Raw genomic sequence first — 25583 nt, 5'->3', positions numbered from 1 at the left:
TGTGTACAGGGATGAATGTCTCAAAAATAGATTACTTGCACTCCACACATTTATCCCTAAATGCATAGGGCCCCAAAATCATTTTTAAAAACACCCCCTGGCATTTCTGGCCATGGCCATCTTGAATAAGGGCAGATGATTCATGTATGGGAATCCATTTGCCCTTAGCTCAGGGATAAGCTGAGCTTAGAACCCTCCCTCCCCTCTTGAAGACTGCTGGGATGTATGACATCATTTGCCTAGGCATAGAAACCAGGAAATGACTAAAGAAATGTTAAAAAAAAGTTTACAACAAGTAAATATGATATATATTCCTATCTATTTACTAATGCTGGCAGCATAAGGACTAAACATAATCCATGTTGACTGAGAGAGTGAAGTTCCGCTTTAAAGTGGAACTAAACATATCTTTTCCCCACTGGTCCCTCGCAATCACTACTCTACTGGTCCCTCGCCGACAGCAGCATCTGCTCCCCATTTCCATTGGCTGGAGCGAGATGATGAAACTCCAGGAGTCATTCATCCTGGCAAACAGGGACCCATGCCAATGATGTAAGCTAAGTTTACATGCTTTAGAACAAGGGTCTTCAAACTATGGCCCTCCAGTTGTTCAGGAACTACAATTCCCATCATGCCTAGTCATGTCTGTGAATGTCAGAGTTTTACAATGAATCGTGGGATGTGTAGTTCCGCAACAGCTGGAGGGCCGTAGTTTGAGGATCCCTGCTTTAGAAGACTGCGAGCAGGCAGGTAGATGTATTTTATTGCAGAAAAGACATTGCAAGTCTCTTCTGCAATTAACACAGTGACTGCTCACAGCCTGTTCTAAATAAACATTCAGTTCCACTTTAGGAAGTTTGTTTTCAAACTAGTAATATTCAAGTCACGCTGTGAATAATAACTGTCACAGTTGCTTGTGCTCTCAACTGAACTGCCAAACCTTTAAATGGCTGATGTCGTAACTGGTCACATGTGCAGCACCATGGCAACTGCAGATCAAAAAGAGGCTAAGATGGAAGTTTCCTTGGCTGTAAAAATCGGGAGGGTTTAGTTCAACCTTAAAGTGGTTCTAAAGGCATAAGGTTTGTTACCTTAATGCATTCTAGACATTAAGGTAAAAACCTTCAAGTATGGGGCCTACAACCCCCCCCCCCCCCCAACACCCTTACCTGACTCCTCTTTTGATCCATCACTGTGCCAAAGCTCTCTCTCCACCCAGGCACAATGGTAGCAGTGGGAACCATTGGTTTCTGCTGCTGTCTGTTAAATCTTGTGAGGAGGGAGTGGGTGCAGGGCTGAGCTGTGCTGTGTGTATATGGATACACAAAGCCTGGCTGGGGAGTGAGCCTGCATGGCTGCTCACTGCTATGGGGCAGGCACAGAAGAAGAGGATCCAAAAGCACCTGCGGGGGATCCAAGAAGAAGAGGTTCAGGGCTGCTCTGTGCAAAACCATTGCACAGAGCAGGTAAGTATGAAATATTTGTTGTTTTAAGAAAAAAAGCTGTGAATTTACAACTTTAATCTACATCGAGGTAAAGCGAATACAAACAGGGAACTTTTCTGGAGAAGAGAGGTAATATCAGAAACCCTGTGGCCCTTGCTTTAAGACACCAATTTTAGTTTTAGATAGTCAGGGTGGAGGAGAGATTCATGTTGTGCTGAACATACAGTACCCAAAAAAAAAAATACGCATAAAGCTGCATTCAAGCCAGATTTATACCTTTGCATTACCGCCTGCACAATACAGTGCATTCTGTGACACACATGCATTACTATAAGGCAGCCTATTCATTTGATTGGGCTGCCAATGCCCTGTAATACACTTATGTTTTTTTTATCTGATGCAGCACAATGCACAGATAGTTTACAATTGTGCTTTGTGATTGTGTCTCACTAAAATAAAGGGTCATTGTGATGGACTGGGCCCGGTGTTGGAATGTCATTCAAAACAAACTGCACTATGGTTTGTGCATTGTGTGGTAATGTGGGCATTCAACCTTGAATTACTGCAACGGTAATTTATACTTTAAGAAAATCAGAATTAGCAAGCTACACTTCTCCTAATCCAGATATAGCTTATTACACAAGCCTAAATCCCATACTTTTAAGCATTAGAAATTTAGTCAAGTGTGAACAAGCCCTTAACACTTTCTATTGCACCAGAATTGTGGGAGCCTTCCAGCCTTTTTAACACAAACAGTAGTTGTTTCTAAGCTGTTAAAAACTGACTGAAACCCAATGTTGGAGTCTATGTTCTAATCTAAACTTTAAGAATAAATAACTTCATATAAAAAGCAGCTAAAAAGCAGCTAGAGAGGTCAGGGATGGCTTGTTTTGAAGCTCTTTTACTGATCGCTGGGAATATGTAAAAAAAAGTGAATGTATATGAAGAGGGAGTCCAAACTTTGGTTCCGGCACCGCATGGAGAAGCTATAACCCACTACAGCTCCTCCAGATCAGCTTGAAAAAATTGCATACAAAGCCCACCCGGAAAGGCGCTGCTATCCGCACACCTGCTGGGATCCCGCTCTCATCATCATGGACAACTTCCTTGACAAAAGTGGACTACGATCCCACAAGCTGCTTTGTGCCCCCCTCTGTCGTCAACCAAGATCATCTTCATCCCACTTATTTTGGTCATGCAATTACATATCAACCTTCTGGAACCAAGTTATATCTTTCATTTATGAGATCACCCTGTTACAGCAGATCCTTTTTTCTTAATTTTTGGATACTGGGATGAACAACTCCTGACACGATCCCACAATGTCAACACCTAACAAAGATTGGATACTTATCGGTTTTCTAATGGCCCAGAGAGCCATCCTAAAAAACTGGACATCTTCATCTTGCCCAAAAGTCACACAGGTCAAACAGGATTTACTGCTGTTATTCCATAGGGAGAAAATGACCACAGACTTCAAACACAGCAGCTCAAGGAAACGCTTCTACCAAAGATGGCAAGCCTTCATAAACTCAACATTGTCCCAGGAAGAACTTGAATCACTTCACAGCTCTTTCTCCTGCTACATGGATCTCTACAAGCCATACACAATGGAAGATATCTCTTGAGAATCCTCTCGCTTAATTACCCTCTAGGGCATGGTTGTCCAACCTTTTGGCTTCTCTGGGCCACATTTAGTGTAGAGAAATTTTCCCGGGGCGCATATAAAATATATACTATAGTTAAGGTATATAAGTTTACATGCACCCCCCCCCCCCGCACTGATTTAACACAACTAGAGGATGATGAAATGAAATGGAATCAGTATACAGAGGTTTACTTCTTCTGAGAGGTATTAAAGGAACACTCTAACCACCATGACCACTTTAGTGATTTGAACTGGTCATGGTGGTAGGAGTCAGAAACACTGCACATGCTGAGATCCATGTCTGCATTTCCTCTGCTACAGTGGCGTAGCGTGGGGGGGGGGGGGAACCGGTACAGTCACCCTGGGTGCCACATTCAGAGAGCAGAAGAAATTAGTTTCGCTGCCTGCCTGTCCCCTGTGTGCTGGGTCTGATGGAGACCAAGCAATCAACTCTACTCTACAAACTCTTGGGAGGAGTGCAGCTCCAGGTGTCAAGGAACATATGCAGGTGTGTATGAGGCTGGAGTGGGAACGGGTGGAGCTATGAGGACTGGTTAAAGGAGGAGCGCGGCAGGACTGTGATTGCTGGGTTAGGGGAGATGGGGGGCTGTGGGGAAGTAGAAGGGACGTGTCAGGGGAAGAGCGAATCTGACAGGGGCAGAGGGGAGCCCCTGGCAGAAAGAGTTACCTATGCAGCTCTCAGTGACACCATGACAGTGTGGACACGAGCCTTTCGGCCTGGGCTCCTGGAGCTGTAGCTCCTCCTGCAGGATCACTGGGTGCGGAGAAGCTCACTGCTGCTTCCTTCTGACTACGGGGTCTCCCTCGTATACCACCCTGAAGGATAAGATGGCACTGTCCCACTGGTAACTGGCAGGGTTGCCATGCAACCTAGATGGCATCCTAAAACCAAAGCTCTCTCTTCACTAATGAGAATAGTTTGGGGTCTAATGGGGGATTACACTAATGCATTACTCTACACTATCATTGTCATTCAATAAGTTCAGACTTATGGCAAAGCGATTGCTGCAAAATACAAGTGACCCTCTCCAACCGAACAACAATTATCTTTAAAGTAATCAGTCACTGTTGTCCTCCTTCAGAAAATGTTCATTGCACGGCTTTCAAACTGACCATCTAGCTTCAAGATATTCAAATATTCTAGCTTACAACATGCATACATATCAGAAAACCATTGTATAGTTAGGTTATCTGAATATTTGTATTTGTGAGGTAGTGACTCAAAGTATGGAAGCAAGAAGGACAGCATGACAGCCATGCAACTAGCATTTGCAGGAAGCCTCCATGTTTCTCTCATAGAAAGTTACCTTTAAAAGAGAAGTTTGGATTTATTTTTTATTTTAGAATCATACTTACCTAGGTGGATGCATCTGTCCCCCGCCGGCTCTAAGGCTGCCTGAGAACTGAGCAATCAAACTGCCAATCGTTTAGTTCTTAGAGCTCCCTGAGCAGAGAGCTGGTGACTCTCAGTCACCGCTGTCTGCTCTGCCTCTCCAGTGCTCATTGGAGTGCTTGATTGTGGAGGGGCGGGAGTGGCCAGCTCAGGCTATCAGCGGCTCACTGAGAGGATGAGTAAGGTGCTGGTCCAGGCATGTGGGTGGATTCTGACCATATGGTTGCTATCTTTCTGATGAACTGCACTCCTGTACTTCTTCTTTAAATATGTGTTTATAAGGTCTACATCTTCAGAAAACTCAGTCAGCCTCCCCTTGCTGCTTGTTCAATAAGCCTCCTGGTGTTCTGGCAGCTTAGATCTATACAACGGTAAAAATATGTTTGTATTCCATGCTTTTATTATTCTTTATATGTGTAGCACCCTACAGGTAGGTGCTAGGTAAATTATAGTGGGCCTTGGCTGCCTAACAGCAGGGCCATGATTTCAGCTGGGCTGTCATGTCTCCCAGGTGTGGTTACTGAGAGGGGAGTCTCCCCACTGGCTCTGTAAGAGGATTCTCATTGGGCAGTGGAGGGGACCTAATAAGTGGCCCATTCAGGCCTGTATCTACCCCAGAAGGCAGATTCTGCCCCAGAGGATTCTGGGAGTGGGTATAAGTTTAAAGGGAACGCATGATTCAGCATCTTTGGTGGGAAGCAGAGTCCCAGGAGGGAGAGTACGGCTGTCTCTCCTCCTGTCAGAAGGATCGGGTGTCTCGGGTGGCTACCTGAGAATACAGAGGGTGCTGAGCTGAGCTGCAGAGGGGATCCGGTGTGCCGAGGACCAGTGGAGGAAGCGGGGTACAGTTCCAGGAAAGCCTGCCAAGGTCGTGAGTACTGTGAACTGCCCCAAGGGGTCTGCCTAGTGTAGAGGGTACCACTCCAGTGAAGGTCCCAGGGATCCAGGAGTCAGCTAGCTGTAAAGGGGGTGCCTAGTCAGAGGACCCTAAAGTGTTAGAAGGGGTACCTAGTCAGAGGACCCTGAAGTGTTAGGGGGGGTACCTAGTCAGAGGACCCTGAAGTGTAAAGGGGCGCAAGCAGTTGGGCCCTGAAGAGTCACTGTACAGTGTGCAGTGTACAGAGTTAAGAGTTGCAGCAGCACAAGCATCTACAAAGAGCTACCTCAGTCAGTGAAGGGCTGAAGGGAGCTGTTCAGTGACTTTTGAGCTACAGCAGTGTCAGGAGTCAAGTGTTCTACAGTCCTGGATCTTCTGAGTTAACAGTCAAGTTAAAGTCAAGGGTTCAGCACAAGTTCAGTATCACAGTATCTGTAGGCACCAGGAGGCATTGGACCGGCATTTAGCTGGCGTCGGGACAGAGCGCCAACGGGCATTTTTCTGTATAGTGTCCCAGACAAACCTATTTGAGCCAGAGGAGTATCCCACTCATTCCCTTCTCCCCTCCCCAAAATACAATAAACAAAACATACCAAAGATGCTGGAATGGTTATTGTCTCAGTTCTCACACCTGGGTTCACAACTCAAATGTGCTGGCAGTGTCACCGGTAACAATGGCAGACCCACCTCAGACCCAATGCCTAGAAATATTGCTACATATGCATCCTAGGATTTTCTGTGTCTTTGCAGCAGCAGTATTATAGGTAGTATTGCTGTTTGTCACCTGACTGTGTGTAGAATTTCCTATTCAGCTTTCCCAAGGTACATTGTTCTCTTGTAGAACCATCAAATACTGTGTTATGATTATCTTATTAATAGGGGGTGGGTCCAGGCCGAGCTGTCTGAGGAGACTCCAAACCTCACCTAGGAGCAGGAACTGGTGATGCTGAATGGGCTCAGCAATGGCCCTGAGCCAGACACCCCCTGCAGGAGACCCTCCGGATGGGCTCAGGCTGTGGCTCTGAGTTGGGTCTGTGCAGCTCGGGAGCCTGCTACCCCCTGGAAAGCCCAGAGCCACTGTGGAGGGTTCATGCAGTGAAGTCTGGCAGGTTAGGCATCCGTATAAAAGGCAGCCAGGAGAACAGGATGCTGGTCCTCATCTCCAAGATCTTTCTGGCACTGGGCAAATGCCAATCAGCGGACCTTTTTTGGTCATGCCCCTTCCACAGAAGCTGCCCGAAAGATGGCTTCTGTCAGACCAGCTGTCGTACACACAGGCTAAATGTCAGCTGGTTTTTATTGAACCAGTTGATGCTGCCTGATATTCAGTCTGTGTGTTCAGCCCTTTAGGGGGTGCAAATTTCTTGCCTTGCCTCAGGGGCTGACAACCTACGCTACGCCACTGCGTGCCACCATGTGCAGGTATGATGGCATTGGTAGGTACCAGCTTTTCCAGGTTCAGCTGGCTGGCCTACTGATGCCGCTTGACCTGCTCCCTTCCTTCTTTACTGAATGGAGGGACAATGCCCCCTAGGATATGTGACTTGCATATCCCAGGAGGCAAAGGGTGCACAGTGCACGCCATTCCTCAAGGCGAATGACGTTCCCAGGGGGGCAGGCCAAACACATTTGAAAAAAAGGTAAAAAAAAGCAAAGGTAAAAAAAAAGACTGCGCTTTTTAGGGATAGGAGAGGAGGAGGTCGGAGAGGAGAGAAGAGTGCCAAAAGGTGAAGAGCCACTTAAAATTGAATAGTCTTGTGATGAGGTAGCTTATTGTTCGGTTTAGTCAATATGAAAAAATTCCTAGGGCTGGCAGAGACTAAACTTTGGCTCCTAATCTCATTACTATTATTATTATTATTAATCAGCAATGAAAGATTAATAAATACTTACATACCTGAAAAGATGAGCAGAGTTCTTTATAGTAAGCTAGAGAGGTTATTCTTTATGGTTATCTAGATAGGTTATTAACTAGGCGGTAAGTAAATGGTCTGTGGAATGAATTGTGTGCATTCGGGTTTCATTTCTATCTTTGTAGAAAGGTACCCTCACAACCAGAGCCATGGAGTTCATCACTGTGGCCCTTTGAAGTACAATGTCTATAGCTGCCTGAACGTCTTTCTTTGGAAAAACCAGGAAAAGGAAATTCATTCTAAAGAGGTCAAGGATTTTTATGTAAACTGTGTCTCTAAATTGTTATTGAAAATGATGGGATGAAGTGTTCGGGAAAAAAATCTTATCCCTGCGATTTTCCAAGTCATTTGCAAAAATGTCTGTACACCTATGCGGGCATCCATTATTCCACAATAAATTTTCAATGCTTCATGTTTTACAGGTTAAGCCTGGATCCACATGTGCAGTATTTGGTTTGGGAGGTGTTGGGCTCTCTGTGATAATTGGATGTAAAGTTGCTGGCGCCTCCAGGATTATTGGAGTAGATTTAAATAGTGATAAATTTACAACAGCCAAGGAGTGTGGAGCCACTGAATGCATCAATCCAAAGGACTACAATATTCCCATCCATGAGGTCTTGGCAAAGATGACTGATGATGGTGTAGATTATGCATTTGAGGTCATTGGAAGCACTACAGTAATGGTTAGTAACATAAAAAAATCTAATGTGTAGTAAAATGATTACTGCAAGTAAAATTGTTGTTTTCTATTATTACATGCATACACTATTAAAGACTTGCTGTTGAAGAGATACAAACACACATAGAAAAAGACCACTTGAGGCACCCTTAAGGGTAAATTGGTGCTCAGCAAACCTATTTGTATTAAAAATGTAGGGATTTTGATTTTGGCAATTTGCAGCCCACCTTTCTCTCTCTCTGACCAACCAAAATTTAGAGCAGTAGGTCTTCTGCGCTGGGTATCCAATATGTAAAAGTAAGCAATTTAATTTAAGCAAGTTCCATTTTGACCTTATGTTGCCTGATTTGCTAATATTTGAGGTGGGGAACAACAAAAAGACCAATATGAGCCTTGTAAAAAAAAAAAAAGGAAAAAAAAACGAATAAATGTGAGCTATCCTCTATTACTGACAAGATTTTAAAACATTGGAAACTGCCATCACTGTTTGTTTTGAAGGCTCTTTATTACATTGCTTTTCTGCTGAATATTTAATCTAGCATTTGGTAGTCTTTTTATGCTCCTGGACCAATGTGTCTTTTTGTATATTATTTATTTATGGGGGACAGAATGTTCAGCAGAATCAGGTGGTAGACAGGTTAGGTGACTCCAATAGGTTGCATACACAACATTTCTATAACTTTACTGTCCAGAGAGGTGCGAAAATGCTATCATGTTTTTTTTTTTTTTTTTCCAATAAAAGTTTTATTTTATTCAAATTAAATGAACAACAATACAGCAATAATCAACATACATCAAATGTTTTTTCAGTAGGGAAGAATACATATCAATCTGTCTGGGAAGCATGATTTCATTTTTAAAAGAGTTAGAGCCCAACTATTGCCAAAACCTCTCCTATATACATAAATAAAAACCTTGAAGACCAACTGTAGGATAAAAGTAATCCCCCTACCTCTTCTCCCTCCCACCCCCTCTGAGGACTAGTTTAAAAAATACTAAATCCCTGTTTAGTTATCCCATTCCCCGCAGGTGAAGACTGTATCAGCGAGGATCCTGGATGTAGGGACTCACTCATAGAACTCGCTAATGCCTGTAATTACAAGTGGAGGCCGCTGTCACATGAAATCATCGTTAAGGCAGCACTCTGATTTAGAAGCGAGTATACTTTACTTGTACAGTTAACCCTTTGTGTATGTGTCACTTTCTTGTTACACACACCTTATGTTGGATGCTATGTAACTTCTCCCAATGAATGCAGCACTTTCAGGTGGGTACCATAGAGCCTGTACCCACTCCACCAGCACAGCCTGACATGTCACCTCACCCTCGGTGACATTTTGAGACTTCTCCTTTTCTAAAGCCTCTTTCTTCTTCTGCGACATCTCTGGCTAGGTACAAGAGAGACACTGTGCTGTGATATTGGTCCCTGTATGTAAGGCTCCAATCGCCGAAAGGGAGGGGGGGGGGTAGGTTTGCAAAACCCCTCTCTTCTAGTGCTCTTCATTACCCATGCTGTGTCACCAAGACTCCCGCTGGCTGGCTGCTTCAGCACCTGGTATTACTCCAGTTGCTCCTAGCAACAATGACATAGCCCCCTCTCCTTCCACTGCAGGTTAGGTCTTTGTAATGTGTCGGCACTGACTTCTTCTAAGTCTTGTGCTTTGATGTGGCACGCATGCTCCCTTTTAATGACCAGGCAGTCTGACTTGATAAAGTAAAGGCAAAGCCTAACTAACTCTTAACCTACTTTCAACCACATTCTAAGCCTAATTTATCTAATCTTGTAAAGAAAAAATTCCTATACTTACCTGTTCTGCATCTGGTCCGTTCCCACGCTGAGCTGTCAGCAGGCGCCTTCAGTGTGTAGACGTATGCAAGAGAGGCACTTGACAATGGAAGCCCCAAAGTAAGTTTATGGGTGACGTCACTACCCAGGCATTTCCCAGCCGTTGTCGGCTTTCTCCTGCACACAGAACAGGTAAGTATAGCATTTTTTTCTTTACAGGGCTAGATAGATTAGAAGAGTAGGTTTAGCGTTAGTTAGGTTTTGCCTTTACTTCCACTTTAACAATAAAGTTATTTTACTGAAGTAGTTAAATATAACAGATGAATAGCTATAAGCAACATCTTCCAAACACATTCCTGTACATACTCTTCTCAGTGCCCTTTACTTTTCTCTGCTCTTTAGTGATGCCTCTAGTGCTAATTTCTGTCCCATGAAATAGTCATACCTTAATTAGATAAATAAAGTCCATCAGTTCATAAGTCCATTTAGTGGAAGAGTCAATTGATTTTGCCCACATTTGGGCTTTTCAGTAAAGACATTCTAAACCTTCCTTAACCATTTGCCTACAGTGCACTTTCACCCCCTTCCTGCCCAGGCCAATTTTCAGCTTTCAGCGCTGTCACACTTTGAATGACAATTGCGCGGTCATGCTACACTGTACCCATATGACATTTTTATCATTTTTTCACACAAATAGAGCTTTCTTTTGGTGGTATTTAATCACCTCTGGGTTTTTTATTTCTTACAAAAAAAAAAGAAAAAAGACAGCAAATTTTGAAAAAAAAAAAAAGTTTTTCTTATTTTATGTGAGTAAATTTTTAAAATAAATACATTTTTCTCCTTCACTGATGTGCACTGATGAGGCGGCACTGATAGGCTGCACTGATGGGCACTGATGAGGTGGCACTTATGGGCACTGATGAGGTGCCACTGATGAGGAGGTACTAATATGCCGCACTGATGGGCACTGATAGGTGGCACTGATAGGCAGCACTGGTGAACACTGAGAGGTGGCACTGACGGGCGGCACTGATGGACACTGACGGGTGGCACTGATGAGCACTGATGGGCGACACTGATGGGCAGCATCATCAGTGCCCACAATCAGTGCCCAAAGTGCTGCCAGTCAGTGCCTATCAGTGCCTAGATGAGCAGGCACTGATGGGCACTGATTGTGGGCACTGATGGCTAGCACTGTGGGCACTGATGCTGGGCAGTAACTGGCACTTTATTTACATTTAGTGTAATCAGGGCACTGATGATCAGTGCCCTGATTACTTGTATTTGTCTCCCCTGTGAGGAGGAGCAGCTGATCGGCTCTCCTCGCCTCACACACTGATAGTGTGAGGCGAGGAGAGCTGAATAACGGCACTTCCTCATTTACATGTGACCGGCTGTGACTGGATACAGCCGATCACATGGGTAAAGAGTCAGGTCATTGACTCTTTACCGAGATCACGATTGCCGCGCCGCACGAGAGCGAGGATGCTCTGGTGCGCTGTCATATGACGGCGTCCCAGGATAATAGCTACACCGCTCCGCCATCATTTGACGGTGGGCGGGTAGTAAGTGGTTAATCTTCTAAAAAAATTATACATTTTTTAAACTTTTTTTCTTATTGCAACCAGTGTCCCCATTGGTGGGGTGATTTCATCTGAAATAGAGACTCACATTAATAAAATAGAGTTTGTAATTTTTAATTACTCTATACAATAAAGCAAAAAAGTTTTGTGCAGAGTTTGCTTGTGGAGAGTGGGGATGGAGCTTAGATAATCTGTGTTGCAACATTAAATGTGTGGATGGGAAATCGGGTCAGTTTTTTCATTCAGCCCACTGGTTGAACATAAAAAACTGACCCATGTATGGCCAGCTTGAGTTTTGGTGTTAATACTTCGGACAGTGTTGGCCCTGTCCAGATACTTGCAAAAGTATTTACACTCTTTTTCCACAGATAATTCTACTTAACTGAATAGTTATTTGTTTTTGTTAAATTTCATTTTGTTTATTGATTTTCTAACAAATTCCACATTTTTGGAAGATTCAAATTCGGATCGATTGAAAAACGATCAACCAATTTGAATGCTGTATGAAGAATAGCAAGGTTGTTAAACAGTGGGCCAAGACGCCGGCCATTGCATCCTTAACAGCCGATGACTCATTAACTGTCAGCCGGCTTCCCCACTGAGAGCTGAATAGTAAACGAAACAATGCTGGCAATAGAAAATTCCAGAAAAAAAAAACAGCGTGTGGTCCCCCCTAATCCATACCAGGTCCTCTGGGTCTGGTTTGGATTTTAAGGGGAATCCCACGCCAAAATAAAAAAAAAAGAAAATGGTGTTAACCCCACCAAAATCTTTACCAGATCTTTATCCGAGCATTCAGCCTGGCAAGCCAGGAAAGGGGGGGAATGAGTGAGCACCCACCCTCCTGAATCATACCAGGCCACATGCCCTCAACATGGGGGGTGCTTTGGGGCAGGGGGTCTCTTCCCCCCAACCCAAAAGCATCTTATCCCCATGTTGATAGGGACAAGGGGCTCTTCCCTACAACCCTAAGCTGTGGTTGTGAGGGTCTGCGGGCGGGGGGCTTATTGAAATCTAAAAGTCCCCTTTAACAAGGGGGTGCTCAGATCCCAGCACCCCCCCCCCCCATATGAATTAATATGTGGTACAATATCCCTACTTATTCACCAAAAAAGTGTAAAAAGTTTATAAAGACAGTACACACGTTTTTGACAATTCCTTTATTAAAAAACAATGTCCCCCGATGTAGATCCATCGTCATTCACACTTCTGCTGTCACAGTCGGACCTGAAGAAAAAAAAAACGGGAAAAAAAATGGCAACCTCTTTGAATGCTCCCTGCCAACTGCTTGCTCCTCCATCTGACATTTCCTAAATAGCTAAGGGGCAGAGTCACCCGATGATGTCAGCTGGTGACCACGCCACCTTGTGACGTTACCGACTGGGGCATGCTGGGCTGATGTCACAAAGGGACAGGATCACCCACTGATTTCATCCACCCCTTAGTTATTTGAGAAATGTCAGAAAGAGAAGCAGGCAGTCAGCAGGGAGCATTCGCCGAGACCAGAGTTTTTTTTTTTTCTTTTTTCGGGTCTGGCAGTGGCAGCGGGCAGCGTGATTTACGATGGATCTACATCTGGGGACATTGTTTTTTATTTTTTAATAAAGGAATTTTCAAAAACTCATGTACTGCCTTTATTCACTTGTTGAGGGCACGTGGCCTGATATGGTTTGGGGAGGCGCTCGCTCGCCTGCTTGTTTGGATAAGAGTCCGGTTTTTTTAAATTTTGGCGTGGGATTCCCCTTAAAATCCATACCAGACGTGAAGGGCCTGGTATGGATTGGGGGGGACCCCACACTGTTTTTTCCCTGAATTTTCTATTGGTTATTATTGCCATCGGTTATTAAGGATGAGGCGACCGGCTTCCCGGCCTGCTTCTTGACAACCAGCTATTCTTCACACAGAATTCAAATTGGTCGATCATTTATGGACCGATTCAAATTCAAATCGTTCTGAAAATTCAGAATTCATTATAAAACAAAACAAATTTTAATGAATTTCAACAAAATTCATTACTATTTTATTTGTAAATTTGGATACATCCAAAAATTTGTCCGAACTTGTATTTAAACCGAAACAAATTGCACACGTTAAATGGATTAATCCCTGGGACAGTATAATAAATAGGTTACACTGGTAAAATTACATTTCATTCAACAAAAGACATGGATACTTTTTCTCTTGGTAGTAAAATGTAATAAATATAATAATACTTGTAAAAAAAAAAAATAGACAATTTTGCATAACAAAATAAAAATAGAGTGTTAAATAAAGTGGTGGGGGTAAATCATGATTAATCCTGAGGATTGCATATTGTGTCATATTCATAAAGAATTTAATCAAATATTTTCCACACATATGCTCTACATTTTATTAACATACAAACTTATTATAAGCATATTTACCATATGTTTGCCAAAATCACTGAAAATGATAAACAGCTGCTCTTCACAAGGGGGCAACAAGGGCTGAGGCAATTACATGCAACATACTCAGACACCATGAAGTTGTACTTATTTTAGCAAATTATTTTGCAGATATGTCAACATTTGATGCAGTACATGTTGGCTAATGTATTTATAAATTGTGTTTCTGTTTTACAATTATGCTTAGTGAATATTGATTGTGTGTTAAATTATTAGACCTCTGCCCTTACATCCTCCCACTTTGGCTGTGGAAAAACCGTCATTGTTGGCTTGGCTCCTTCAACTGCTGTGATGTCATTTGATCCCTTGCTTATTCTAACCGGGCGCACCTTGACCGGAGCAGTTTTTGGAGGTAATGTACATTTAAGAATCACATTATATTTGGTTAATTTTCAACCACTATACTATATTTATTGTAGAGTGTAATGCATATTTCTCAATAAACAATTGCTGGTATACATTGTAAATGTGAAAAAATACAACATACACACATACATTTACTTTTTTAATTTATATTGTTTATGTGTATGTAGGTTTGTGTGTGTGTATATATATATATATATATATATATATATATATATATATATATATATATATATATATATATATATATATAAATATTGTACAGGACACTGGGAATGTGTCCTGGATGGCACCCTTACTTTGGAGGAGCCTGACCCCTGTCTGGGACCAAAGACTAGCGGTGAGCCTGCTGCTTAATTACCAATACCAGGATTTGGACTGTTTGTTTACTTTGGCTGAAGTAAGCTGTCTTTTGTTTAGCTGTGATTAAAATATATGAACTGTTTTGCTTTCACCAAACTGGCTGGCAGTGATTCCAAGCTACCCCAGGTTACATTTGGTGGAGAATGCGGGCAGAGTGTAGCCGCAAAAGCCATTTGGAAGCATTTAAAGAGCCAGTACTAGGACCCACAGTTGCATGTCCTGGGTCAGTAGAGCACAAGTTCTGTAAACCTCACAGGGTGACATGGAGGAGGTGATAAAAGCCCTGGTTCAGAGCACTATAGCCCAGCAGCAGGCCAACTGTCGCCACGAGGAAACTACTTGCTGCTCACCCAGTTCACAGTTCAGCAGCAAGCCACTCAAGCACGGGTGATTGCTTTACAGGAAACAGTGCAGCATCTCATACAGGGACAGGAACACACAGTTGTTGCCCCTAGCAACCAGGTAGCTGTAAGGGCCAGCCACTACCTGCAAAAGTTGACACCTATTGATGATGTGGAGGCATTTATGGCTACTTTTGAGAGAACAGCAGAAAGAGAGGAATGGCTCCCAGACCAGTGGGCTGGTATTATTGCTCCGTTCCAAACTGGAGATCCCCAGAAGGCCTATTTCGAACTGTCATCTGCTGATGCCAAGGATTACAAACGGCTAAAGGTAGAAATCCTGGCTTGCCTTGGGGGTAACTACTGATATGCAGGCCCAAAGGGTACACCATTGGTGGTACCACCTGGACTGCCCGCCAAGGGCTCAGATGCATGACCTGAGTCAGCTGGTCAAAAAATGGCTGCAGCCCAAGGTGTTAATGGGTCCCCAGATGGTGGAGTGGGTTGTGTTAGACCAGTACCTGAGGTCACTGCCACATGACCTTCAGCGCTGAGTGAGTCATGGGGACCCCAAGACAGCAGATGAACTAGTGGAAATGGTTAAGAGACACGCTGTGGTGGAGGATCTACTGGGACCTGTCAAGCCTCGAGGACCCTTGCCAGTGAGAAGAGCCAAGCCATCCATAAACCAGGGAGTAAGCACCCAGGAGAGTCAAGGAGCGACCACCCCAGCATCCCAGAGCTCTGTTCCGGCATGCAGGAATGAGGGCGTGCTGTGCTGACAGTGTCAATCCTGGGGTCATATCCAGACCCACTGTCCCCTGCCAGGGGGACCCATGGAGTGTGGTGCTCTATGAAGGATGTCGCTTTATGCCCAGATGGTCTGTGCTGCCCACCTGGACCTAACTGAGGGGTGGTTTGAATGTGACCTTTGGGTGAACCAGCTTCATGCCTGAGCTCTGTTGGACTCTGGAAGTATGGTGACACCTGTGGGTACCGGGGTAGCTGGGTAGGTGAGTCCGGGAGCAAAAACCCTGAGGGTGGTATGCATACATAGGGACACCAAGAAATACCCACTGGTATCAGTGACAATCACCACGGCCTGTGGCACAATGGTCCAGGAGGTTGGAGTGGTACCCAACCTCATCCATAAAATCATAAGAAGCGACTGCCTGTTATTTGTTGAACTATGGGACTACGTGAGCCAAGGACTACCGAGACAGCTGGACTGCTCTGTTCCCTTTAAGGGGCTGGACGCCAACCACGATTGTGTTGCATCTGGAGCAGATGCCCCCCCCCGCAAAAGGGACCCGAGGGGGGGGACCCACTCTTATGCAGATCATAGCTGGAGAGAACATAGAGGAAGCGTAACCTCTGCAGTTTATGGCCATCCTGATCTCGAGGTGTCACGGGGTGCATTTTCTTCTGCCCATTCCTGGGAACAGGTTACTGTAGTTAATGGGGTGTCCCAAGTACCTGAGGCCGGAAAAAAGTTTACCCGCTTTGTGGTCATTGGTGAGCTGCTATACAGGGTTACCGAGTTTTGGGGAGAAGTGGTCCACCAGTTACTGGTTCCCTAGCCTTTCAGACGCACGGTGCTCGACCTAGCTCACAATGACGTATTGGGCGGTCACCTGGGGGCTGACAAGACCGAGACACAAATAACAAACCGGTTCTACTGGCTGGGAGTGACAGCAGAGGTGTTGTTGCCCATTATCGAGGTACCATTTGAGCACATTGGGATGGATTTGGTGGGCACTTTGGTGAAATTGGCTCAGGGCCACCAATACATCCTCGTGGTACTCGATTATGCCACCAGGTATCCAGAGGCAGTTCCCCTAAGGCAGACTACTTCAAAAGCAATTGCCAGGGATTTGTTTAATATGTTTTCTAGGACAGGATTCCCAAAGGAAATCTTGACAGACCAGTGCACCCCATTCATGTCTCTGGTGATGGCAGATCTGTTCAAGTTGTTCCAAATCAAACAGCTGCAAACATCTGTCTATCATTCACAGACAGATGTACTGATGTGGTTCTGTTCAATAAAACTCTCAAGTCAATGCTTAAAAGGGTTGTGCAACAAGATGGTAAAGATTAGGACTGTCTACTCCCAGCATTGATGTTTGTTATTAGGGAAGTAACTCAGGCGTCCACAGATTTTTCCCCATTTGAATTGGTGTATGGGCAAATGCCACAGGGACTGCTTGACTTAGTGAAGGAAACGTAGAAAGTGAGTCCTCTCCTTATAAGACAGTTGTAGAACATTTAAGAGAGGATTACTAAGGTGATGCTTCTGGTCAAGGAGCACATGCAAAAAGCGCAGGAGGCACAAAGAAGGGTGTACAACCGGTCTACTAAACTTATTTACAGACTGGGGATCCTTTCGTCTGTGCTTATACCTACAGTGGAAAGTAAGTTCTTGACCAGAGGCAGGGGCCCTTTGCAGTGGTAGAAAAGGTTGGGGTGGTAAACTATAAGATACACCAACCTGGGAAGAGGAAGCCCTATCAGATTTACATATACCATGTAAATCTCCTGAAGCCTTGCAAGGACCATGAGCAGGAAGTTGCCCTGGCTGAGGTTAGTCCTAAGCCCCAGGTAGGGGAGAACTCGGTCCCAGTTTCCACCTTCCTAACCAAGCCACAAATGCAGCAGGTAAAGGAGTTCTTACAAAGGAATAGAGAAAGGTTCTCAGGACTGCCAGGCCTTACCAGGGTTATTAACCACTTTCAGACTTTGGATGCTCAATGACCAGGCCCTATTTTGTGATTCGGCACTGCGTGACTTTATTGGACAATTGCGCGGTCGTGCGACGCTGTACCCAAATGAAATTGACGTCCTTTTTTACCACAACTAGAGCTTTCTTTTGGTGGTATTTGATCACCTGTACAATTTTTATTTTTTGCGCTATAAACAAAAAAAAAGGGCAACAATTATGAAAAAATAACAATATTTTTCACATTCTTTTATATGAAATTCTCAAAAAAAAAAAAAATCCAAAAATCAAAATTTTTTAACATTTTAGGCCAATGTGTTTTCTGCAACATATTTTTGGTAAAAAAAAAAAAAAAAAAAAATCGCAATAGGCGTATTTTGATTGGTTTGCGCAAAAGTTATTGCGTTTACTAACTACGGGAAAGATTTATGTCATTTTTATAGTTTTTTTTTTTACTAGTAATGGCGGCGATCTGCGTTTTTTTTGCGGGACTGCAACATTGCAGCAGACAGATCGGACCCCTAACTGACAGTTTTGATACTTTTGGGAGTACCAGTGACATTACTATAGTAATCAGTGCTAAAAATATGCATTGTTACTGTAAAAATGACACTGGCAGGGAAGGGGTTAACAGTATGGGTGATCAAGGGGTTAAATGTGACCCTAGGGGTGTGATTCTAACTCTGGGGGGGCGTGGCTTGTGAAGTCATCACAGAGACATGTGATCCTATATAGCAGGATCACATGACATCTGTGATCACTTCAGGGAGAAGTACGGATGGCTGTGTTTACGTCAGCCATCCGTCCTTCTTTGTCAGCGGCGGGAGATCGCGAGTGGCCAGCGGCCATCGGAGCTACCTGTCACACGTGTACGGGACTTTACCTGGGAGAGCCAGACTTCCGTCGTACATCTGCAGCGTGCAGTCGGCAAGTGGTAAAAGATGATATTGTCACGTAACCTAATGTGAAGGTCAGAGTGAAACCCTATCGCATCCCCGAGGCTCATTGGAAAGCAGTGTCAGAAGAAGTCCAGCAAAAGCTCGAACTCAATATCACTGAGGAATCGCAGAGCCAGTGGTCGAGCCCGATTGCGTTGGTACCGAAGCCCAACAGGACTCTGCATTTATGTTATGATTTCAGGAAACTCAATGAGGTATCGAAGTTCGATGCATATCCGATGCCCCGAGTGGATGAACTGATAGAGAGGTTGGGACCAGCCCGATACATCACTACCTTAGACCTCACCAAAGGCTACTGGCAAATACCTTTAACTAAGGAAGCCTGAGAAAAGTATTTTCTACCCCAGGTGACCATATCCAGTGAAAAAAAGAATGCCATACGGCTTGCATTCCGCTCCAGCTACCTTCAAGAGAGCTATGGATAAAACCTTATGCTCACATCGGAAATACACTTCAGTGTATTTAGATGACAATGTCATCTTTTCTACTGACTGGGAATCCTATCTTCTCTGAGTGCAAGCAGTCTTAGATACTCTGAAGAAAGAAGGATTTACTGTGAACCCGGAAAAGTGTGCCATTGTTTTGGAAGAAACCAAGTACTTGGGGTACATTGTAGGTAGAGGGCTGGTGAAGCCACAGATGAACAAAATAGAGGCTATCCAGGCCTGGCCCTGCCCAGTCACGAAGAAACAGGTGCAAGCCTTTTTGGGCATCGTGAGGTACTACCACAGGTTTGTCCCCAACTTTTCCACTATTGCTGTACCTCGCACAGACCTGACAAAGGGTAAAAAGTCAGTTATGGTGAAATGGAATGACAAGGCTGAAGAGGCTTTCTAGGAGCTTAAAACAACCTTGTGTCATTATCCAGTGCTGGTCGCTTCGGATTTCCCGAGAGAATTTTTTGTTCAAACAGATGCCTCCTGTGAAGGCTTAGGAGCTGTTCTGTCCCAAGAGGTCAATGTGGAGGAACACCCCATAGTTTTTATGGGTATAAAATTGACAGCCGCCGAGAGAAAAAACGCTGGGGTGGAACGGGAGTGCCTGGTTATTAAATGGGTTCTGGACTCACTACGCTATTTTCTCCTCAGTAGGAAGTTTCACCTGGTGGCAGACCATGCCCTATTAACCTGGGTGAGACAGAATAAACACACGAATGCTAGAGTTACCAGGTGGTTTTTGGGGTTGTAAGAGTTCAAATTTGTAGTTGAACACAGACCAGGAAAGCAACACCAGAACGTGGACGCTCTCTCTGGGGCACATTGTAGGGTGTCCCACAGTGGCTCCGACACCTCCACGTCAAAGCGTAGGGGGGGGGGGATATATACTGTATAAATATACATTAGAGAGAGAGAGAGAGAGAGATATTGACCTAGGACTTGTGTAGAATCAAAAAATTAGACTTTTAAGGCACAACATCCTTATACCTAAAATACATTATTTATTAATTTCACATTAAAATATATAGATATTACATAAAAACATTTTCATATTGCCATATATGATCAAAAACAGCCAAAGTTGTCAATATAGTGTATCTTATCCATAAATGATGATCGTAGCACATGCCTGCCCAGTAGTCACGTAGATGCAGTTTTGGTCAGGAAATCTTGCGATAATATGAGATGCCCTAAGACTTCTGGAGTCGATGACATAGATATCCCAGGAGTCAATGGGCCAGGCTGCTGACATTATTCACCTAGGCGAACGTGACTGGAAGTCAAGGGGAAGACTATTAAAAAGGTACGCGCTTTTTTAACTATCCAAACAGTACGGCACTATAGGTGGACATAACAATGAGGCTAATTATTAACTACTTGGCGACCGCCGCAGGTACATATACTGCGGCGGTCAGCCCCTCTCTGGGCAAAGCGACATATCGCTACATCGCTCGCCCACGAGCCTCTAGGGGGGGAGCGCACGCCGCCGGAGGCGCGCTCCTGCCCCCGCTTGTTCCCTGACATACCCGCGTGAGTGACCGGCGGCTCCGATGTCCGCCGGGCACTCGCAATCTCCTGCTGGAGAGGGAGAAAGGCAGACGGCTAATGTAAACAAAGCCGCCTGTCATTCTCCCTGGTGTAACTGCAGAGACTATACGATCCTGCTATGCTATGCTAGGATCGTATGTCTCTGTGGTTACATCACAAGCCACGCCCCTTAACAGTTAGAATCATGCCTCTAGGGACACACTTGACCCATTGTTCACTAATAAAGTTAACCCCTTCCCTGCCAGTGTCATTTTTACAGTAACAGTGCATATTTATAGCACTGATTACTGTAGCAATGTCACTGGTACCCCCAAAAGTATCAAAAATGTCAGTCAGGGGTCCGATCTGTCGCAATGTCTCTGTCCCACAAAACAAAATCGCAGATCGCCGCCATTACTAGTTAAAAAAAACCAAACAATAAAAATTACATAAATCTTTACCGTAGTTAGTAAACGCAATAAATTTTGCGCAAACCAATCAAAATCCACTTATTGCGATTTTTCTTACTAAAAATATGTAGCAGAAAACAAATTGGCCTAAAATGTTAAAAAATTTAGATTTTTACATTTTTTGTGAAAAATATTGTTATTTTTTTCAAAATTGTCACTCTTTTTTTGTTTATAGCGCAAAAAGTAAAAATCGTACAGGTTATCAAATACCACCAAAAGAAAGCTCTATTTGTGGGAAAAAAAGGACGTCAATTTCATTTTGGTACAGCGTCGCACGCAATTGTCCGTTAAAATCACGCAGTGCTGAATCGCAAAATAGGCCCTGGTCTTTGAGCAGCCAAATCCTCCGGGGCTTAAGTGGTTAAAAACTAGTGGAACTCCACTTTAAGTATAAGGATGTTGTGCCTCAAAAGTCCAACTTTTTAACTCTACATGAGTTCTGAGTTGCTATGCTATATGGGAATGTGGCACTTTAAACTTTATATATAGATAATGTGTATGTATACATATATGTATGTATATACACTGAACAAAATTATAAACGCAACACTTTTGTTTTTGCCCCCATTTTTCATGAGCTGAACTCAAAGATATAAGACTTTTTTGGCGTTTCAGAGAATTTGGCAGTACATCCAACTGGCCTCACAACCGCAGGCCACATGTAACCACACCAGCCCAGGACCTCCACATCCAGCATCTTCACCTTCAAGATCATCTGAGACCAGCCACCCGGACAGATGCTTCAAAAATCAGTTTGCATAACCAAAGAATTTCTACACAACTTGTCAGAAACTGTCTCAGGGAAGCTCACCTGCATGCTCGTCATCTTCATTGGGGTCTCGACCCGATGGTAATTCATCCTCATAACTGACTTGAGTGGGCAAATGCTCACATTCGATGGTGTCTGGCACTTTAAAGAGGTGATCTCTTTATGGATAAATCCTAGTTTTCAATGTACAGGGCAGATGGCAGACAGCATGTATGACCTTGTGTGGGTGAGCGGTTTGCTGATGTCAATGTTGTGGATCGAGTGGCCCATGGTGGCGGTGGGGTTATGGTATGGGCAGGTGTATGTTATGGACAACAAACACAGGTGCATTTTATTGATGGCATTTTGAATATACAGAGATACCGTAAAGAGATCCTGAGGCCCATTGTTGTGCCATTCATCCACGACCATCACCTTATGTAGCAGCATGATAATGCACGGCCCCATGTTGCAAGGATCTGTACACAATTCCTGGAAGCTGAAAACATCCCAGTTCTTGCATGGCCAGCATACTAACCGGACATGTCACCCATTGAGCATGTTTGGGATGCTCTGGATCAGCGTATACAACAGCGTGTTCCAGGTCCTGCCAATATCCAGCAACTTCGCACAGCACAGCCACCTAAAAGGAGGAACATTTCACAGGCCACAATCAACAACCTGATCAACTCTATGCGAAGGGGATGTGTGCTGCACTGTGTGAGGCAAATGGTGATCACACCAACCAGATACTGACTGGTTTTGGGACCCCCTCAATACAGTAAAACTGTACATTTTAGAGTGGCCTTTATTGTGGCCAGCCTAAGGCACACCTGTGCAATATAAATGCTGTCTAATCAGCATCTTGATATGCCACACCTGTGAGGTGGGTGGATTATCTCAGCAAAGGAGAAGTGCTCACTAACACAGATTTAGACAGATTTGTGAACAATATTTGAGAGAAATAGTCATTTTGTGTACATAGAAAAAAAGTCTTATATCTTTGAGTTCAGCTCATGAAAAATGGGGGCAAAAACAAAAAAGTGTTGCGTTTATAATTTTGTTTAGTGTATATGTGTATATATATATATATATATATACACACTGTATCTCACAAAAGTGAGTACACCCCTCACATTTTTGTAAACATTTTATTCTAGCTTTTCATGTGACAACACTGAAGAAATTACACTTTGCTACAATGTAAAGTAGTGAGTGTACAGCTTGTATAACAGTGTATATTTGCTGTCTCCTCAAAATAACTCAACACACAGCCATTGATGTCTAAACCACAACAAAAGTGAGTACACCCCATAAGCGAAAATGTCTAAATTGGGCCCAATTATCAGTTTTCCCTTCCTGGTGTCACCTGACTTGTTAGTGTTACAAGGTCTCAGGTAGGAATGGGGAGCAGGTGTGTTAAATTTGGTGTTATTGCTCTCATTCTCTCATACTGGTCACTGGAAGTTCAACATGGCACCTCATGGCAAAGAACTCTCTGAAGATCTCAAAAAAAGAATTGTTGCTCTATATAAAGATGACCTAGGCTATACGAAGATTGCCAAGATTCTGAAACTGAGCTGCAGCACTGTGACCAAGACCATACAGCAGTTTAACAGGACAGGTTCCACTCAGAACAGGCCTTGCCAGGGTCGACCAAAGAAGTTGAGTGCACATGCTCAGCGTCAAATCCAAAGGGAGACTATGGTAAATAGACCTAAGGGTGTTGCCAGCATTGCTGCACAGGTTGAGGGGGGGGGGGTCAGCCTGTCAGTGCTCAGACCATACACCGCACACTGCATCAAATTGGTCTGCATGGCTGTCGTCCCAGAAGGAAGCCGCGGTCTGATGAGACCAAGATAAACCTATTTGGTTCAGATGGTGTCAAACGTGTGTGGTGGCAACCAGGTGAGGAGTACAAAGACAAGTGCCTTGCTTACAGTCAAGCATGGTGGTGGGAGTGTTATGGTATGGGCCTGCATGAGTGCTGCTGGGAGAAAAGACAAAAGAAAAAGGGGGCGCACCGACCTAGTGCATCACCACTAAAACCATTTATTAAAATATTAAAAAGTATACAATATACTCACAAAGCAGGTGTGATAATACACACATCAACATCGCATATACAATCTCCAAGGTAGCCAAGGTCCCTTACGTAGCAAATTGGCATGCAGAGTGTCACATGGGGCTGCTGTGGCTGGGCTGACGCGTTTCAGGGGCGAACCCCCTTGCTCAGAGCCAGAAAAATTGCTGCTGGTCCACACTCCGGAAGGCCAAGGAATAAATGGGAGCTGGGGAAAGAGGAGGGAACATGGAAGGGGGGATAGATGTACAAATCCCACCTGGACCAGAACCCCCACCCTCCGAGGCCAAGCCAGACTGTGTAATCAGCAGCATAAAAAGACAGCAAGTGAAACACTTAATTTAAATCACAGAGGGGAGAATAAAAAGCCAAATGCAACAATAATTAGACATTGCAAATAAAATGTTCACATTCAATAACATGAGTACATGCAGATTCAAATGGATATTCCAAAAGCTCATTTTCATACCTTCCATACAGCAGCATTGATGAGTGCTGCTGGACCTGGGGAGCTACAGTTCATTGAGAGAACCATGAATGCCATCATGTACTGTGACATACTGAAGCAGAGCATGATCCCCTCCCTTCGGAGACTGGGCCGCAGGGCAGTATTCCAACATGATAACTACCCCAAACACACCTCCAAGATGACCACTGCCTTGCTAAAGAAGCTAAGGGTAAAGGTGATGGACTGGCCAAGCATGTCTCCAGACCTAAACCCTATTGAGCATCTGTGGGGCATCCTCTAACGGAAGGTAGAGGAGCGCAAGATCTCTAACAGCCACCAGCCCTGTGATGTCATCATGGAGGAGTGGAAGAGGACTCCAGTGGCAACCTGTGAAGCTCTGGGGAACTCCATGCCCAAGAGGGTTAGGGCAGTGCTGGAAAATAATGGTGGCCACACAAAATATTAACACTTTGGGCCCAATTTGGACATTTTCACTTGGGGTGTACTCACTTTTGTTGCCAGCAGTTTAGACATTAATGGCTGTGTGTTGAGTTATTTTGAGGGGACAGCAAATTTACACTGTTATACAAGCTGTACACTCATTACTTTACATTGTAGCAAAGTGTCATTTTTTCAGTGTTGTCACATGAAAAGATATAATAAAATATTTACAAAAATGGGAGGGGTGTACTCATTTTTGTGAGATAGTGTATATGCAAATATTGAATACGATAACATTGCCTAATATTCAATATTAATATATTGAACTTATAATGTATATAAGGTACTAAACTTTTCCGTAACCCTACATCTTTACGTTGTTTCATTATCTAATATTTATTGTTCAGGGCTTCCCAACAGGGGGGGAACTACAATTTAATTACAGTACTTGTATTCATCTGTTTTTTTTTTTTTCCTTTCTGAAGGGTGGAAGAGTAAAGATGATGTACCAAAACTGGTATGTGACTATCTGAAAAAGAAATTTAATCTTGATCCCCTTATAACACACCATATGCCATTTGAGAAGATTAATGAAGGATTTGAACTCCTGCGAAATGGAAAAAGGTATGTCACCAACTCCCTCGATGTAAACCTTACTTTAAGAACAAAGGTTTAAATAATTTCTCTGCAGATACCAGGCAAACTAGATGTACAAACTGGACTCCCATAGCTTTAGGATCACGAGTATGAGAGGCCCAACAATGATGATATCAGACAAAATACCCTTTAATATTGGTCTGGTACTTTGGAGCGTGGCCAGGTTGAATGGGTAAGGGTTATAAGGGGACAATGTTGCAATAAGAGGCAAATATGTTGAAATTAAGTGCCCTTTCTTCGTGGAAAAGTCCTGTGCCTA

General features: G+C 43.9%; 1 protein-coding gene across 1 annotated transcript in view; it reads left to right on the top strand.

Moving 5' to 3' along the window:
* Positions 1-25343, top strand: part of LOC309544535 (alcohol dehydrogenase 1) — a gene marked incomplete at its 3' end in the record, with an annotated part of 47642 nt that extends 22299 nt beyond the window's left edge. The window contains exons 6-8 of the mRNA XM_082243436.1: positions 7720-7980; positions 13988-14123; positions 25153-25343. Of these exons, the coding sequence (XP_082099562.1) occupies positions 7720-7980; positions 13988-14123; positions 25153-25343 (588 nt within the window). The remainder of the gene's footprint in view (positions 1-7719; positions 7981-13987; positions 14124-25152) is intronic.
* Positions 25344-25583: the final 240 nt, after the last annotated feature.

Source organism: Pelophylax lessonae (assembly GCF_965119305.1).
Source record: "Pelophylax lessonae genome assembly, chromosome: 1".
In the NCBI taxonomy this organism is placed as follows: domain Eukaryota; kingdom Metazoa; phylum Chordata; class Amphibia; order Anura; family Ranidae; genus Pelophylax; species Pelophylax lessonae.
Note: the sequence above shows the minus strand (reverse complement) of the source record. Positions and strands in the feature narration are given on the sequence as shown.